The sequence below is a fragment of the Leptopilina boulardi genome, unplaced genomic scaffold (genome assembly GCF_019393585.1).
Source record: "Leptopilina boulardi isolate dan_hultmark-lab unplaced genomic scaffold, ZJU_Lbou_2.1 LbouV2_19, whole genome shotgun sequence".
Taxonomy (NCBI): Eukaryota; Metazoa; Arthropoda; class Insecta; order Hymenoptera; family Figitidae; genus Leptopilina; species Leptopilina boulardi.
In genome coordinates this window covers 523,584-538,094 of record NW_026137740.1, presented here as the reverse complement: position 1 = coordinate 538,094, position 14,511 = coordinate 523,584, and the positions used below count along the sequence as shown (strand labels likewise).

The window sequence follows — 14,511 nt, the reverse complement described above, 5'->3', positions numbered from 1 at the left end:
GTTCGCAGGGTCGCCGCGTGAAGCCCGAGGGCGTATTTGTCGAAGAGTCTATGGTTGGAGTGTAAACAAACGAACATAACCTCAATTTTTGGTATATACACTAAAAAATTTTTTGAGTTGATTCATAATTTCGACTTGTATATTTACAAAATTATTAAAAAAAGTGTTTTGATAGTGGAGAAATAAATAAGCGATTTTATAAGTGCATAAATGCTAGAATTGTACAAATATTTTTGTTTTTATAGTTGACTTATTATTGTAAAAATGATTTCTTTTTCAAAAAATTAATACTCTTCCTGTATTGAAATAATCCATAAAATATTGATTGTGTTTTTGTTTTGTTTTTTAAATTGACATAATTACGAAGATTACTTCGGTTTGTATAAAAGTGACAATATTTCTTTGGCTTTTGTAAAACATAAAATATTGACCGATTGTATATAATATAACGTATTATTAAACACTGATAAGCGCAGCTGAAGCCTTGTTTTAAGGAAAAGAAAACTACCTTTGATTTGAAAAACGAAAGTTTTATAATTTGCAAAATATTTTTTACAGCTTTTAACGAGACATAAACATAATTTACATTTTCTTAAAAAATTAGACTCTTATTTGTATAGAATTTTAACTGCTTTCTAATTTGGAAAGTTTTCTTTTGATAGAAGATGTTTTTTTCAGAGTTTGATTGAACTGAAACGCAAATTGGCACATTCTTAAACGTATATAATAAAATAAGGCATAAGTTAAAATGCTGGAAGCATGTTGTTTACAGGGAAAAGTGAATTTATAATTGTCTGTAACTTCATCAATAACCTTATCAAAGACGTGTTGCTGGTTAGCGTATTTGCGAAAAACTGTCTCTGTGAAACAAATGAGATTAAAAAAATGGTAATTGGGATGAATTAATCTACCCTGATCTTTTAACTCTACCAGGTTGCTGACTGCAGACTTTTTATCGCAAAATGTGAGAGCTTTAATACAAGAGTCACATTGACTGTAGTCTTTTTTCTTCAAAATTTGTCGACAAAGATATCCTAAAAATGAAATATAAATGTTAAAATTAAAATGATAAATTTTATTTTAAAAAATTAAGTTTTAATTGGCTTTTCTGTGGACGATCACAAACTACTTCTAATTAAAAAATACAAGAACTACTTTTTAATTTCATGCAATATATTTAAATTCAAATATTTTTTTTTTATTTTTGCTTAAAGGAAATATGGACAAGCACATTTTTATTGTATATAATCAATAAAAAATTGAATTAAAAAAAACTGTTTACATCGGTAGAATATTGATGAAATAACATCTGTGCCTCAGTTAAGTTGCTGTAAAATGTAAACCAATTCCTTTTTTGGACCAATAGGCTGAAATAAATATATGTATAAATAATCATAACTACAGATATATCTTAATAAATAATTAATAATATTGTAATAGTTATTATCATAAAGTGATTGTACGAAATATGTTAGAAAATATTAGAAAAAGCGTTAGAAAAATGCAAAACAAATATACACAAAACACAAAAACATTAATAAATGTTAGTTAATAAAGAATCTTTAAAACCTGTGGTGTAATAAATAATGCAGTCTATAACTGGTCTAATTGAATAGTCATGTTCAATGACTTCGTCAACTTCCCAGGTGTCTTCCTCAATTAGACTGTCCAGTTTGTTTTTAATACTGTTTAACAGTGATGTCGATTTGGAATGAGACTTTTCAAAAATTTCTTTAATTTCTGAAATTGTGATAAGATTTTGAACTTTCTGCTCAGTCACTAAACAATTTCCATATCTAGGCGGCTTTAATATACTGTATGCAGCCAACAACTTGTATAACTGCAAAAACGTTGGACATGTGGGATGCTCATTGGATCCAGCTGCCAATCGAATTGTGCCAAAGAATTTCTAAAGAAAAGACATTTATCCACAAAGCAATGAATATATAGTATATTTGAATCAGAAAAAATAACTAAAAGTACCTCTAGATTGTCTTGATTAACTTTTCCGGTTAGAAGATAAGAAAAATCAAATTTGTCAATTAAATAGTGACACATAGTCAGTGTTGACATAATTGTTACTCGTAATCTTCCTGCTGTTTCTAACGTTAGGTAATTACTTTCATCTATTAGACCATTTTCAAGATTTATCTCCCAATTGTTTAGCCACAGAAGAATATTTTGCAACACCTTTATAAAATATTATGGAAATGACTTTGAAAATAATTCTTAATAAACAAAAATAATAGAAAACGAATGAAAAAGTAATTTTTTCATGAAAATAGAAAATGAAGTACAATACCTTAAAATCTTTAGAATTAGGTGTAAGACCTTGATTTGGTTGATGCCGATTGAGTGCATCAAACATTTCATTCATTTTCATGCAAAAATTAGCTGTATCTTCACAACCTTCAAACTGAGGATATTGGTGCATTTGATAAAATATCAAACCTTTTGCTACTGAATCGCTAAAAATCTGAAAAGAAGTAAATAACTTGAATATTTCAAATAAACTAGGGAATTATTATTATTATTGGTAATAGAATATTTTCATAAATATGTACTTGAGTTGCATATCGAACACGCATTAGTCCTTGAGGATCTAATTTAATATGTCTTTTAGTTAATTTAGGGCACGCACGAACTCTGGCCTCGTGATTACTATCGACATGAAATAGATGTAGAAAATAATCCCACTTTATTTCATTTTCATCAGGATGAATCTAAAAAAGAAGGTAAAAAATTGAATTTAAATATGCGTTATAATAAACAACAAAATTTAAAAAAAATACACTAAAATTGTAAAAAAAAAAACTCACACGAAGATTATTACTGTACAGTCTATTTCTAATACATTTAATTAAATGCGGTGCATCCGAAAACATAAATACTTTTCTATTTTCATCACAAGGATGTGTAAACCAACATTTTGTATCTTCTCGTGAAGATTTAATATTCAATAGTTTCCACATTTTATCATTAGTTGAAGCACCATCTCCGAGAATCCCATGAATTTTCGCCCCACAATTTTCTAAATAGTAGATTGATTGCACGACGAGTTTCGCCAATTCATTTCCATGAACAGAGTTTTTTGAGGCAAAAACAGCAATGGGCTGAGAATATTTTTCAGTTAGAGATTGGAACATGAGAACGAGACCATGAGTTGCTACGGCGTCAAGATTTTCACCCTTTTTATTATTTTCACCAAAATCAGTTAATCCAGAGTATGTTAAATCTTTCGACGAAACAGAAATCGATTTCCTTAAATGTATTTCATCTAGAATTAATATACCATGGCGCTTCATTGGATCCTTTCCTTTAAATGATTTCTCGAGAAGTTTAAAGAAGCCGTCGTCAAAGCCACATTTAGTTCTAATCATTGATAAATAATCTCGTACAGTTTTGGAACACGGTAATGGAAGAATATCATTTTTTCTTAAAAATTCATAAAATGAAGGAGATCTTATATTCATAAGTAAACACAGCATTATAAAATCGTCTGAATAACGTCGACCCTTTGGATTTGTGTATTTAGCAGCACGAATAATTTCTTTCACTATCATCTTCTGATTTTGAGACATATTTAAAGATGAGGAATTTTTATCAAAATCATTTTCATTAATGTTAGCAATATTACATTGATTTTTCTCGAGAGATTTCTCTAAAACATGTAATCTGTATTTTAAACGAATTAATTCTTTTCTTCTCCTTTGATTTTTCCTCTGAAGTGCTTTTAGTTTTATTTGACTCGAAGGTTTTAATTTTTTAATCTCCTCATTATTGCTTAGTTTTTTTAATCTTCGTTTTTGCTGCGACAAAAGTTTTGACAATTTTTTACAATCACGACATTTACTGTAGTTTAGCGATAATAAAGAACAATTTTTTGACCGACATCCCGAAAGATTGTAATTATTACAATTTAACAAGTTTGATGTACAATCAACATCGTTTATATTTATTCCTTCACAAGCACAAAATTTTTTGAACCCTTGTAGAATTTGTGGCAAATTTTTAACATTATCTACTTTTTTCGGTAATTCAAACATTTCGGCATTCACAGTATTTGAATGTACTTCGTATTGCAATTCTCTATTTTTACTCATCACAACAACCTTCTCAAATGTATGTGTTTTAACATTTTCTTTGTTAACAAAGCATACAAATAACAAACTTTCTTCTTTTCCTGTCTGAGATTTAAGTACACTCCACGGCTTAGGTATATCTATGCTACATGGTTCATCTTCAGAAAATTCACTACCTACAAAAAACAATTACGAAATTATATTTCTAAAATACAATAAGCAAATTCAAAACATAAAAAATAATAATTAATCTTTCAATAAATAATTCTTAATTACGTACTTTGTGAACACAAATCAAAAGTTACAGCAGAACTGAATTGAACCGTATGAACCGCATAATCCGGATCAACTGTATAACCGACATTATCTGATACATTTTCTTTATTATCGTAGAAATAATCTTCAACATGAATTAAATTTGAATTTGTCGACGTATTATTCGATGTAAGTGGTGCATTTCCTAAAAAAAATGGAAAATAGAAAATATTGTACACAATACTAATACTTAAAGCATATATTTATTTATATTTACTTTATTTCTTTAAAAATTGTGGTATTTAAAAAAATAACTACTAAAATTAAAATTTAATTTTAAATAATATTCTGTGCACATCAAACTTCTGATTTTGAAAACTTAATTTATAAATTTTAAATTGCAATAAATATAATGTATTCTGCCAAAAACGTTAATATTTAAAAATCAAAAATATTAAATCTTTATAAAATATTTGCTCTTCAAAAGTAGATCAAACTTTATGAAACATTTTAAAAAATTATAACAAGTCATACATAATAATAGTTGTACTGAACGAAGTATAATTTGAATAACGCTTGTATATTTTACTTTCTATTCAACATATAATTAATTAAATAAAAAAATGAATACCATAAACATTATTTCACATTATTCTTTTTAAAAAATATAAAAACGTACCGTTTTTGTCTACGTCATTTTGAGTCTTATTATTATTGTTAAAAATCGAGGGCACTGCTCCCAAACGTAAACGCGGCTTTATTAAATTTTTTTCATAAATAATGTTGTCTTCTTGATTATATGTTTGTACTTTTCTAATAATTTCTTCTTCTTTGAAATGCAATTCACACACAGACATTGCAGATCTTAAACGTAAAACCCCAGGTATTGCTTGCTGCCATTTTTGTCTTATTTTGTCATCTTGCGGCACATGAAAACACGAAACACTTTTTCTTTCTGTTTTACTGTCACATTTTGGAACTACACAAACGGAAGGCATTTTAAAATTAAAAACAAAAAATACACCGCACGAAAAATTATATTTTTATAGGTTATGTTCGTTTGTTTACACTCCAACCATAGACTCTTCGACACGTAGCCACCTATCGGAGGGGCTTCAACGCACGACCCTGCGAACCATTATGAGATTCCGGACCTGTATATACGACCGTGGTATTGTTGTAATTGATGATTGTAATTTATACGACCGTAATGTCAAGTTTATGTTTAATATAAAATATATTTAATAAAAAGCTATTTTTTTAAACAAATAGAGCAAGTAAAGATGGATTACGGATAGAAATATTAATTTCTGCTTTAAAGTCATGATTTCTCTGAAAAAAAAATTGATAAACAACATTGTATTCAAAACCTAACCTAAAATTTGAGCTGTCAATTCATTTTAAATATCAGTATTTTTAGTATTTTAACAGAATTTCCATTAAAATTGTGAATTTAAAACTACTAAAAAATGCCTCCAGTTAAAGACAAATGGGTTAGACGATTTGTAATCACCGAGACAGATCGTCATAAAAGAGGTTTTACCATTTACAAAGTGACGTCTATTGTAAGTATATCGATTTTTCATAATTTGTAATATATTAAAAATATCAAAAATATTTGTATTATTTTTGTTTGTTTGTACTACTTTTTTCGACAAATTTTAATAAGTAAAGTAAATATGTAAACAGTCAGTTTTATGCATGCAAAAGAGCTTAAAGTAAAAATTTCTCAGATTTAAAGTTTAATCAAAGCAGAAAAATATAATTTAAGAGCATAATAATGGCATAATTGACACTATTTGAAAGCATAATTACAGTATAACTTTAACTTTTTTGAGAACATAAAACGTTTTTGTGAAAAACATCAAGTTTCTGTCTCTAATCTTAACATTTTAATTTTAACAATGAAAATTAAATTACCTTTTGCTTAATATTTATTTCGCTTAAAACTAAAAATCATCAATTTTACTATATAAAAAAATCTAAAAGCATTATATTTGCAGATGTTTATGAAAACTTCGCCGGATATTGTCTCCAAAGTATCAGTTTGGAAACGATATAGCGATTTTCGAAAATTACACGCAGCATTAAACAATTTATATTTAACTCTCGAAAGTAAAGAGTTGTTTCCAACGTTTCCGAAGCCACGATTTTTCGGTCGTTTTGAAACCGAAGTAATCGAGGAGAGAAAAGACTGTGCACTGAGACTCTTAACTTTCATTGCTAAACATTCAGCGCTTTATTCGAGCGATGTTTTTGTGAAATTCTTTGAAAGCAGTCACCTCGATCGTCACTTAATTGATTGTTCACAGTCAATAAGTTCCGATACTTCCGAGGATGATCGAAGATTCACTGAGAATCCCGAAGGACTTCGTCGATCTCGACATTCACAAAGTCTCGCCAAGGGATTTCGAAAATTCATTTCGAAAAATCATTTAAACGTTCAACCATACGAAAAGGCTGAATGCGTGAGTCCTGTGGATGAGAAAAATCACAAAAGCAATAATAATCAAGAGACAATGACAAATGGTGTCGTTTACGCTCAGGAAGCAATTAAAGAAGAAGAGGTAACGATAATTCATGATGGCTCTGATTTGCCGAAAGCGGACAATCTTTCCGCTCAGTATATTTTAATTGCAGCTGCTCATATGAGCGCAGCTTTTCGCCACGAGGCAATTGCTGAGTATGAGGAAGCTTTCACGCAGTACAAATTAGGAATTTCAAATCTTATGAATGGAATTCAAAATGATTCGGATGTTGAAAGAAAGAATACGATTAAGGACAAAGTAAGGAAATATTTACAGAGAGCTGAAAAACTTTATAATAGACATTTAAATTGTAATATATCAGTTTTAAGTAAACCTATTGGAGAACTTCAAAATTATAAAGTTCTTGGATTTATTCAATCGTTAATGCTTGTCAAAGACACGTTAAGAGGATTTACAAGGGTAATTAAGGTGAGTTATTAAAGCTTTATTTCTTATCGAAATTATTTCATTTCATTTAAATTATTCTAGTCCTGTTCATTATAAATCCAAAAATTGAAAATTTTAAATTAATTTTAATTTCTAAATAAATATTAAAAATATAGTTGCAAAATTAAAGTAAAACGTAGTATTTAATTTTTATTGTAATTTGCTAAATGAGTTTTTTTAACGAATTTATTAAACACGCATTTTAAAATATTTTTGACAAAATTGAAAAACAAATTCAACTTTTAAAAACAACTTTTCCAGACAATAGAAATGCCTGAAGGAAACAATGATGACATTAGTAATTATATTCTTCGAGGAAAAGTACCTTACATGGTTCAATTACATGCTTGCATCCAAACGGATTCAACTGTTTTTCTAGTCTTGCAATATGTTAGGTAACTATCAATTTTTGTTACTTTCGAATCGAGTGAATTTATTTATCAATTTATTTACATCACTATGCTACTAATCTAATCGGAAATTAAATTAAAATTCAATACGTTGCGTATTTAATTTATTGAAATAAAATTATTATTTTTATTCTTGTTACATAATATTAATTTACAAAAATATTTAATGTAGTTTGAAAAACGTGAATGACATTATGTATATTATTGACATTTTTTTATTTTACAGAAAAGGAAGACTGTGGGATTTTATAAAATCCCATTATAAAATAGATAAAGGCGTAGATACTTTTAAAAGAAAACACACCCGATCTTTCAGTTGTGATGCAATAATTCAATCAAATTTGGAGAAAACATGCGAAAACCAAAATAAGTCATTGGATATTAAAGAAAAACAAAATGGCGAAAAATTGAAAACAGGTATTAAAGAATTTGAGGCAAAAAATGATATCACGAATATTTCCATCGATTTTGAACAATTAAATAAAACACAAATCTCTGTGGATTCTAGTCACGATGATATTCACACAACACAATTATTAGTAAACGCGCAAAAGTTACTTCAATCTGTTAGCGCAACTTTAAAAAAGAGTAATTCCATCGCAACCAGATTAAATGAATCTCAACAATTGCTATACAGTACAGAAAATGTCATAACAAATTTGAAATTTTCCACTTCAGAAAAACTAGTCGAAGAATCAGAACCAAGCAGTTGTGAATTGGAGGATTCAAAAAATAAACCACTATCAGATTCTAAACTATTAACCGAAAAAATTTTAGAACCTAAACAGTCTTTATATTCAGCAATAAATAAATCATCAGATTTAGAAACTTATCAATTTTATCTTTCAACGATGACAGAAGGTGAAAACATGAAAAATGAATGCATTGCACAATTTTGTGAAAATATTCAAGAGGAAGTGCAATTTAATTTTAGTGAGAAATTAGAAAGTAATGCCGGCTATGAAAATTTTAACGATGACAAAGTTTTATGGAAAATTTCCGAGGATGTACTTCAATTGTGGTCGGCGCAAATTTTAGTTGCTTTAGAGTCACTTCATCAGCAAGATACAGTCGTTGCAGATTTGAGACCTGAAAATATTTTAATTAACGATGAAGGAAATATAATTATGTCTTACATGCCACCGAGAAGAAATTTTAATTTATTAAAATTTAAGGAACCATATTCTTCCCCTGAATTGTGTGCTTTTGCACCTCCATTGCTTCCAACAACTGCTGTTGATATTTGGAGTTTTGGAGTTTTGCTTTATGAATTATTTACTGGCTTGGTACGTTCTTTTTTATTGATAATGATTTTAATTTTTTGCTAATTTTACTTTTTTTTAAATTTATTACCGTAAAACAGTCTTTGAATTATTAATTAAATAATTTTACTAATTTAATTTGTGAATTGATAAAACTAATTTTCTATTTTAATATAATTATTTGTTTTAATCAATTAATTAAATTGACGATGTATTATACTGAAATGGTAGTTCAATAGTCAAAAATTTATATTTAAAATTATTATACATTATTTAAAAAATTATAAAACTAACAAAACAAATAATTGTTGGAAAAATTCCTCTAATATTGTTCTTAAAAGCGACAAACATTTCAAGAAATAAAAGATATTGAGATTGATTACGAATTGAAATAAAATAAATCAATAATCAATAATGTGGGTAATAATTACCTAAACATTTATGTTTACAGTCATTCAACCACTTATGAATGCATCAATATACTAAAATCATTTATCTTTTTTTATATAATTTATTTATTTATTAATTTTCTTTATGTATTAAAATAAGTTATTTTTTCATTTTAGAAATTCCAATCAAAACATTCGGGAGAATTTCATTCGTATTCTACTGTTTACATTCCTGATGGATTAGTGGAAAATTCCAAGTCTCTTTTACTTAGTGTAAGTTAATTTTTTTAATTTTTTCTTTAATTTAATTGAATTGTGAATTTTAAAAAGGACTGAACTAGAAAAATCGGGTAAAGCTTGTAAAAATTATGGGATGTTTAAAGGAATTCTTTAAAATGTAAAGTCTATTAATTTAACTGTTTATTTATTTTAATTTTTGACATGAAAAATAAGTTTTTCTATATTAATCAGAACCACAATAATTTATTTAAAAAAAATATATTCTCAAAATTTATAATTTCATCCAATAACTCTTGTCAGTTACTGCGTATTACTTTAGAAATAATAAATTAATAATTACAGTTAAGAAGTAATTATATGTAAATATAAACAAATAAATCAATTACTTGTGAAAGATTAATATTTTAGTGTCTAATTATGTAAAAAAAATTATTTTTAATAATTGGTTTATCTAATTAAATGAAATTACATTTTACAGATTCTTAAATATGAACCAAATGAACGACTGACAATTCCGGAGATAAAACGTCATCCGTTTTTTGCAGACGTCGATTGGCTGAAACTTTTAAATACTTGATTTTTAAGTGCTTTATTAAATTCATTAAGTATTATTTAATGACATTTTTAGATTACAAACTTTTATTGTTTCACATGTTATAGAATTTACTGTATTATATTGTTATTTATTTTATGTTTGTTTTTATTGTTTATATTTTAGTCACTGTAAATTGTAAAAATGTAAAGAGTCAATAAATTGTAATTATTGCAATTACAATTAATTAAAAGCGTTTTCATAAATTCTAATTATAATTAATTAAATGAATCAATATTTAAGATGAAGTGATTATAATAAAATCAAGAAATAGAAGAATGTTAATTATAATTAAAATTAAGAAAAGCAAAAATTCAAGAAAAATTTGATGAAATGCCTCGTATTTATTTTTCTTTTAATATAAACGTTATTACCCTTAACGATACATATATTTATTTGCGCGTCTAGGAGATTCTTACAATAAATGATTTTTATCTAACAAAAAAAAAACTAACTTATTTTACATTAGTATTGACGAAAAATAAATTTTAATCACAAGAAAAATTATTGAGTTTGTGCGTTGTACGTTCACATATTTTGTTCGCATTGGAATTAAATTCTATAAATCAACGTCGTCGAACATTAACAACCTTTTATAATTCAATAATTGTAAACTCTACCTCAACAAGTATTAAATATTTCTTTGTCTTGACTCAAATTTTGATTATTCTCTAGAATTGGAAATCCAGATAGAACTTTGAACCCATATTAAACATTAAAGTTTCATTTAACTTAATTTAAAAAATCCGAATCTAATTGGAAATCGAAATGCAACAAAAAATTCAAATCTACCTTTCACAATCAAAATCATAAATATTTAGTCGACCTCAAGGATATATATATTTCGTTTTATAAAAAATGCTTTGAAAGTTATTTTTGAAACTGACTTTCAAGCAGGAAAGATATATTTACAGCCACTTTCCCATTTTCCTTAAAACTACTTTGTCCAGTTTATTAAAAGTATAGGAACAGCTTTGGAATGTGAAAGAAAAATAGTCTTTTTTTATCAATGATCGAAAGCAATACGAGAGAATTACGTCTTGCTTTGTTTTTGAGTTTTCGCCCCATCGCTCAATTTTTCGGATTTATCTTTCGCTTTTTCTTCTGTGGCTTTCTTTTGTGGTTTTTTTGTTTCCTCGGGAATGCTATTGACTTTTTTCGCGTCTTCGGTCGTTGCTTTTGGACTCAAAACGAGTGATGGGAAAGCTTCCTTTAATGGAATTCGCGCAAAATAATCGTTAAACGGTGAACCAATCAACAAATATTCTTTATGAATAAATCCAGAACTAATAGCAGTTATTTTACCATCAGTTCCAGAAGCAACATCAACAATCTTTCCATTGGAATCAATTCTCAAAATCACTGAACGATGAGAACTCATGAATGTCATACTTGAGAAATGTCCAATTGAATGAATAATTTTTTCAACACATTGATTTGGATAGTAAGTTTGAATAAGTTTGAAAGGCGCTTCGAGAGAGTACATCAGTCTTATCAACAGTTTTCGAATATTTGGATGGGGTATCAGAGATTGAGAGATTTGAGGATTTTGCGAATCGATATAAGTGAAGAGTGATACTAAAAATCCACCTTGTCCATCACTGTCTATGTTGTCGGGCATACCAGGAAGTCCGTCAATAAAAACTTCTTGTTTCCCTGCCTTTGGTCCTTTCAAATTGTACTTGACAATACGAGACGTTGAAGTTTCGGCTACGAGAACAAAACTTTCGTCGGCATTTAAAATCACTCCGTTTCCAAATCCAAGATTCTCCACCAGAACTTGGTTCTTTTTCGTCTTGGCGTTATATCGCAGGAGCCTTAAAATAAAAACATTAAATAAAATTTCTTCTAAAAAATATTTTTCATATATTCATAGTTTATTACCTTCCACTCGGATCTGCAAGGAACGTGTAAACTCCATCATGAAGAGCGAATTCTGTGCTAGAGTCTGTCCAGTAAATATCTCCATTACTTGCTATATCCAAAGAGTTAACAATTTTTGGCACTTTGTTATCAATCGGTGTATTTATGTCAATGATTTTTTCATATTTTCCTGAATTCACATCAAGCTTAAAAATTCCATAATATGCATCGGCTACGAAAAGTTCTCCGTTTTTATTGAATCTCAAACCTAAAGGTCTACCGCAAGTCTCTTCTTGCCAATCGCCGTCTGAAAAATATTTACAAGAATACATTAAGATAAAATGTACTCTAGATAGAATTAAAATTAAAAATTTTTAAATATAAAAGTCCAAAAAAAAGAATATTTTATTGATTAATTTTATGTAATAGTTTTTTCTCGACTGTTTCAAAAAAAGAAACATTTACTATGCATGTAGGAATAAGAATTGCAAATTTTCTCAAATAACGCAAAATAATGTTTTGCATAATTTTAATTCTTACCGCATTTTTTTCCAAATTTCGCAATAGGTACGACCTCTTGATTTTCTTTTATTTTTACTATGTAACCGCCATTGAGTCCGGTATAAAGTTCACCATTGTACGATGCAAATGCCTCGGGTCCGTGTAGTTTACCTTTCAGTATTATTTCTGCATTATTTAATCGATCATTTAACCCCGAATTCCCTTGCAATTCTTTTGGAGATGTTATTCTATAAAAACAACATAAAAATTACAACAAAAAATTTTAATTAAAAAATATTTAGAAGAAACCGTACACACTGTAAATAAATTATGTGTAATTTAAAAAATTATCAGTATATGAAAATCGTTAAAATATACATATTTTTGTCAGATAAATGTAAAAATAATAAAAATTTGGTTATACAAAGGTAATGGTTTGGAAAAATTATTCTTATTTTTAAAACAGTATCTACATGAAATTTATTAACAAAATATAAAATAATAATTACTCACGTATACTCTGTAAAATTAGCTTCGGGAGGATAACCAGGAGCAAATGTAAGAATGCCAAAAATCACTCCGATATAAATAATTCCGGCCCCAATTGATTTTAAATAACCCATCTTGAAAATAGCGAAATTTTTCGCAAAACAGATAAAAAAAATTTTAGTATAAAACTTATATTATTAAACCAACTGTAATATATATTATTGAAATTTTTTAACGTCAAAGAAAACTGCAAACAGTTTTTTACGATCGCACATAAACGAAGAGAAGCACTGTTGATGAACGTCAGGTGAAGTAACTTGTTAATTCTAGAGTTAATTCCAGTTAGAATTTGTGATTCAAAGAAACCTGTTCCCCCTAGTATCACGGATATTACGGGTCACTTCTTCATTCTTTGAGGTCAATGGACGGTCTCAAGAAATGTACACGTATTCGATTTTTTTTAAGGTCAAGAACATCCTGCTTTTATATCTATCTTGTTTATTTCGAGTCGACACCGACAATTTTTTAACGTCAAAAAATGTACACATATATTTATCAATTGCAAAAAATCGACCAATGAGTGCTCTATGTTGAAGATGCGTCGTACAATCACGGATCCAAGACAGCCCAAGATCAAGGACAAAAATGAGAGAAACAGAAAAGGACGAAATTAACACTTGTTAACTATATTTCAAAAACAAAATTACTTGCTTTAATAGATATAATCAAATTTTTTTTATTTTTTGATTTTCAGACTTTTTTATTTTTATCAAGTTAAGAAAAGTGGAAAAAATTTCAAATTGGAAACAATATTTTGAGAGGGAATTTTCAAATTAAACTTTAATTGCTCTTGTTTATTCACAAAGATATATAAAATTAGTGATACATATATTGAGAATCTTGGTTCCATATATTTATTGTCATCAGAAGTGCTTCGACCAGATAATTAATTAGATATCAAATTCCTCTTTACTCATTTATTGTACACCAAAATTACATTTCACTGATTTTACTATAGCGAAGACTTCGCTACACCTCAACTACAGGTTAGGTTAGGGAACACAGATAATTAATTTTTAAAACGTAAATAATGAAAATAGTGAAGCCCTCTTTTTAAAAACATCTTAAGTATTACATATTTAAAGTGTCCAGTTTAAAAAACAATAATTTAATAGTTTAAACATTTTGCAAATTTGAAAATGTTTTCAATTTATACCACGTTTTCAGTTTGGCGCTGAAGTATTGAGTCTAACTTCAGATAGAATATTGTCAGCAAATTAAGGCCTAAGCAGAACTAATTCTTGAACGGGAACGCAAACGTAATGGAATGAGTAAGAGAAGGATAGACATAATGTTTTTCCTTCTCTTACTCATTCCATTCCGTTTGCGTTCCCGTTCAAGAATTAGTTGTGCGTTGGCCTTTACAGGGCAATTCGTCATGAATCGATGGATG

The 14,511-nt window shown here is 27.9% G+C and overlaps 2 protein-coding genes across 2 annotated transcripts; one reads left to right on the top strand and one right to left on the bottom strand.

Annotated features, from left to right (window-relative positions):
- Positions 1-463: 463 nt before the first annotated feature.
- LOC127277875 (uncharacterized) lies at positions 464-13,831 on the bottom strand. Its single transcript, XM_051299272.1, has 13 exons — positions 13,083-13,831; positions 12,609-12,817; positions 12,090-12,375; positions 11,242-12,022; positions 5,017-5,368; positions 4,363-4,542; positions 2,820-4,258; positions 2,565-2,723; positions 2,303-2,476; positions 1,984-2,190; positions 1,570-1,909; positions 1,283-1,367; positions 464-1,034 (listed from the first exon to the last, which is right to left on the bottom strand). The coding sequence occupies exons 1-12, from the start codon at positions 13,190-13,192 to the stop codon at positions 1,321-1,323; spliced, it is 4,284 nt and encodes a 1,427-aa protein (XP_051155229.1). The 5' UTR covers positions 13,193-13,831; the 3' UTR covers positions 464-1,034; positions 1,283-1,320.
- Positions 5,495-10,398, top strand: LOC127277895 (ribosomal protein S6 kinase delta-1). Its single transcript, XM_051299329.1, has 6 exons — positions 5,495-5,902; positions 6,341-7,294; positions 7,574-7,707; positions 7,949-9,008; positions 9,551-9,646; positions 10,092-10,398. Exons 1-6 carry the CDS (start codon positions 5,807-5,809, stop codon positions 10,188-10,190), a joined length of 2,439 nt encoding a protein of 812 aa, XP_051155286.1. The 5' UTR covers positions 5,495-5,806; the 3' UTR covers positions 10,191-10,398.
- Positions 13,832-14,511: the final 680 nt, after the last annotated feature.

What these genes read in the sequence shown, in the direction of transcription:
- LOC127277895 (XM_051299329.1), top strand. Translation starts at nt 5,807, where the DNA reads ATGCCTCCAGTTAAAGACAAATGGGTTAGACGATTTGTAATCACCGAG. An exon ending in TTTACAAAGTGACGTCTATT is followed by an intron (nt 5,903 to 6,340) that starts GTAAGTATATCG and finishes TTATATTTGCAG; the next exon opens with ATGTTTATGAAAACTTCGCC. An exon ending in CCAAGTCTCTTTTACTTAGT is followed by an intron (nt 9,647 to 10,091) that starts GTAAGTTAATTT and finishes TACATTTTACAG; the next exon opens with ATTCTTAAATATGAACCAAA.
- LOC127277875 (XM_051299272.1), bottom strand. Translation starts at nt 13,192, where the DNA reads ATGGGTTATTTAAAATCAATTGGGGCCGGAATTATTTATATCGGAGTG. An exon ending in CTCAAAAACAAAGCAAGACG is followed by an intron (nt 5,369 to 11,241) that starts TAATTCTCTCGT and finishes AAATATAATTTT; the next exon opens with TCGTGCGGTGTATTTTTTGT. An exon ending in TTTTGATTTGTGTTCACAAA is followed by an intron (nt 4,259 to 4,362) that starts GTACGTAATTAA and finishes TGTTTTTTGTAG; the next exon opens with GTAGTGAATTTTCTGAAGAT.